The sequence below is a fragment of the Hipposideros armiger genome, unplaced genomic scaffold, assembly GCF_001890085.2.
Source record: "Hipposideros armiger isolate ML-2016 unplaced genomic scaffold, ASM189008v1 scaffold_9, whole genome shotgun sequence".
In the NCBI taxonomy this organism is placed as follows: Eukaryota; Metazoa; Chordata; class Mammalia; order Chiroptera; family Hipposideridae; genus Hipposideros; species Hipposideros armiger.
Window position 1 is genome coordinate 3,781,231 of NW_017731359.1, and position 2,072 is coordinate 3,783,302.

The 2,072-nt window shown below is 57.6% G+C and overlaps 1 protein-coding gene across 1 annotated transcript; it reads left to right on the forward strand.

The window, feature by feature from the left end:
- Nucleotides 1–347: 347 nt before the first annotated feature.
- On the forward strand, nt 348–2,072 carry PDF (peptide deformylase, mitochondrial). The gene is made up of 2 exons (XM_019653832.1): nt 348–1,022; nt 1,915–2,072. The coding sequence occupies exons 1-2, from the start codon at nt 422–424 to the stop codon at nt 2,070–2,072; spliced, it is 759 nt and encodes a 252-aa protein (XP_019509377.1). The 5' UTR covers nt 348–421.

The window sequence follows — 2,072 nt, forward strand, 5'->3', positions numbered from 1 at the left end:
GGGTTTGAAGATACCAGTTTGGGGAAGGGAAGGAAGACTGGAGCAACCAATGCCAGGCCTTTTCCATTTTCACATGCTCGTGGCCATTGTGTGACAGCCTCTACTGCTCCTTGCTCCCTGTCACACAGCATGTCCAGGGATGCCAGCTCTGGAGCCATGGGTGTCTCACATGGGGGTCACAAATCCAAATAGCCAGAGGGGATGGGCAGGCAGTNATGGTTGATCATACCTAAAAAAAAAAAAAAGGAATTAAATAATAAAGCTGATTGACGTCACCGAGAGGCTAACAGCGTTTTGTGGGCAGGCCGGTTCGCCCGGAAGGGGCGCTGGAACTACGCTTCCCGGCATCCCTGGCGGCGGCGCAAGGCTACGGGAGCTGGGGAGGAACACGTTCGAGCTGCCCGCTCCATTCTAGCGCACCATGAGCAGGCTGAAAGCTGGGCGGCTGCTAGCAACGCTGCTGGCGCGGGTGCATCGTTTCCAGGGTCCGGCCCTGTTGTGGGGAAAGGGGGCGGCGTGCGGCGGCACCCGGGCCTGCAGCTACACTCCCGCCCGGGATGGCCTCGAGGGGCCAGTGCGCCGGCGCTCCTACTGGCGCTATGTACGGCGACTGGTGCAGGGAGCGCCAGAGCCGCCGTACCTGCACGTGTGCCAGGTCGGGGACCCGGCGTTACGGGCCGTCGCGGCCCCGGTAGAACCGGCGCAGCTGGCGGGGCCCGAGCTGCAGCGGCTGGTGCAGCGGCTGGTGCAAGTGATGCAGCGCCGGCGTTGCGTGGGCCTGAGCGCGCCGCAGCTCGGGGTGCCGCTGCAGGTGCTGGCCCTGGAGTTCCCCGAGGCGCTTTTCCAGGCCTGCGCGCCCCGCCTGCGGGAGTCCCGCCAGATGGAGCCCTTCCCCCTGCGTGTGTTCGTGAACCCCAGTCTGCGGGTGCTGGACAGCCGCCTGGTTATCTTCCCCGAGGGGTGCGAGAGCGTTGCAGGATTCCTGGCCTGCGTGCCCCGCTTCCAGGCTGTGCAGATCTCAGGTGCGGGGTGGCGGGGGCCCTGGGGCGGCTGGGTAAGCGCATGTGTTTCTTCCAGTGGCCTCGGATCCTACGAGTTTCCACAAAGCTCCAGTTCAAATGCTGACACGTTGATAGCTGATCAGCGGAATCTTCCGGCATGAACCAAGGGCAGGACCCGGGAGTGGATGGGACTGAGGATTGACAGATTGGGATGAGAAGGAAGCTCCTGTGAGAGCATAGCCAGTTCAAGTGGGGGTAGCGGGTAGGGAGTATAGAGTGGGGGTTGGGAGAGTGGCCTAGTTCCCCTGTACCTCATACCTGGTCCTCTGCTCAATGCCCTCTCGCTCGCTCTGTGTCTTTCTCACACACATTTCTGCCCCAAAGAGATCTGTCATGATGGAGTAGTGGGACCTGCTTTGCCTAACCCAGGGTGACAAGCCATTCCCAGTCTATGATAAAACAGGATGTTTTGTGGAATATGGTTTTTTGCAAAGGCTGGGATGACTGTTCCTCCTGAGCGAGCCACTGGGTCCAGAAAGTCAATGGTATCCCTTATTTTATGTATATTGTACCAAGCTGAAATACTTTTGTTAGAAATTGAAAGCAAACAGCAATACTTTAGAAAGCCGGGGTGGGGGGCAGTGTTCAGAAGAGAAGCACCTTATTAGGAAGATCATTTCTCATCTCAGCCCCATTCTAAGCCCAGCAACCTAACCGTTAGTTGGGACAGCCTGACTACTTGGTAATAGGTAGAGTTGAGGCATCTTTTCCAGGGAGGATAGGGGCTGCTGTCTAAGTTCCCGTCTGATGTTGCCTCCTGTAAATAGCAACAGCCAGGGGCAGAGAAAGGGTGAGGAGATTGAGAATGATGCAGTTCAGCATGTCCTCACCCAGACTGTTAACTTCTTTCCAGGGCTGGACCCCAGAGGAGAGCAGGTGGTGTTGCAAGCGAGTGGGTGGACAGCACGCATCATCCAGCATGAGATGGACCACTTACAGGGCTGCCTGTTCATTGATAAAATGGATAGCAAGACGTTTACAAACATCCACTGGATGGAGGTGAATGACTAA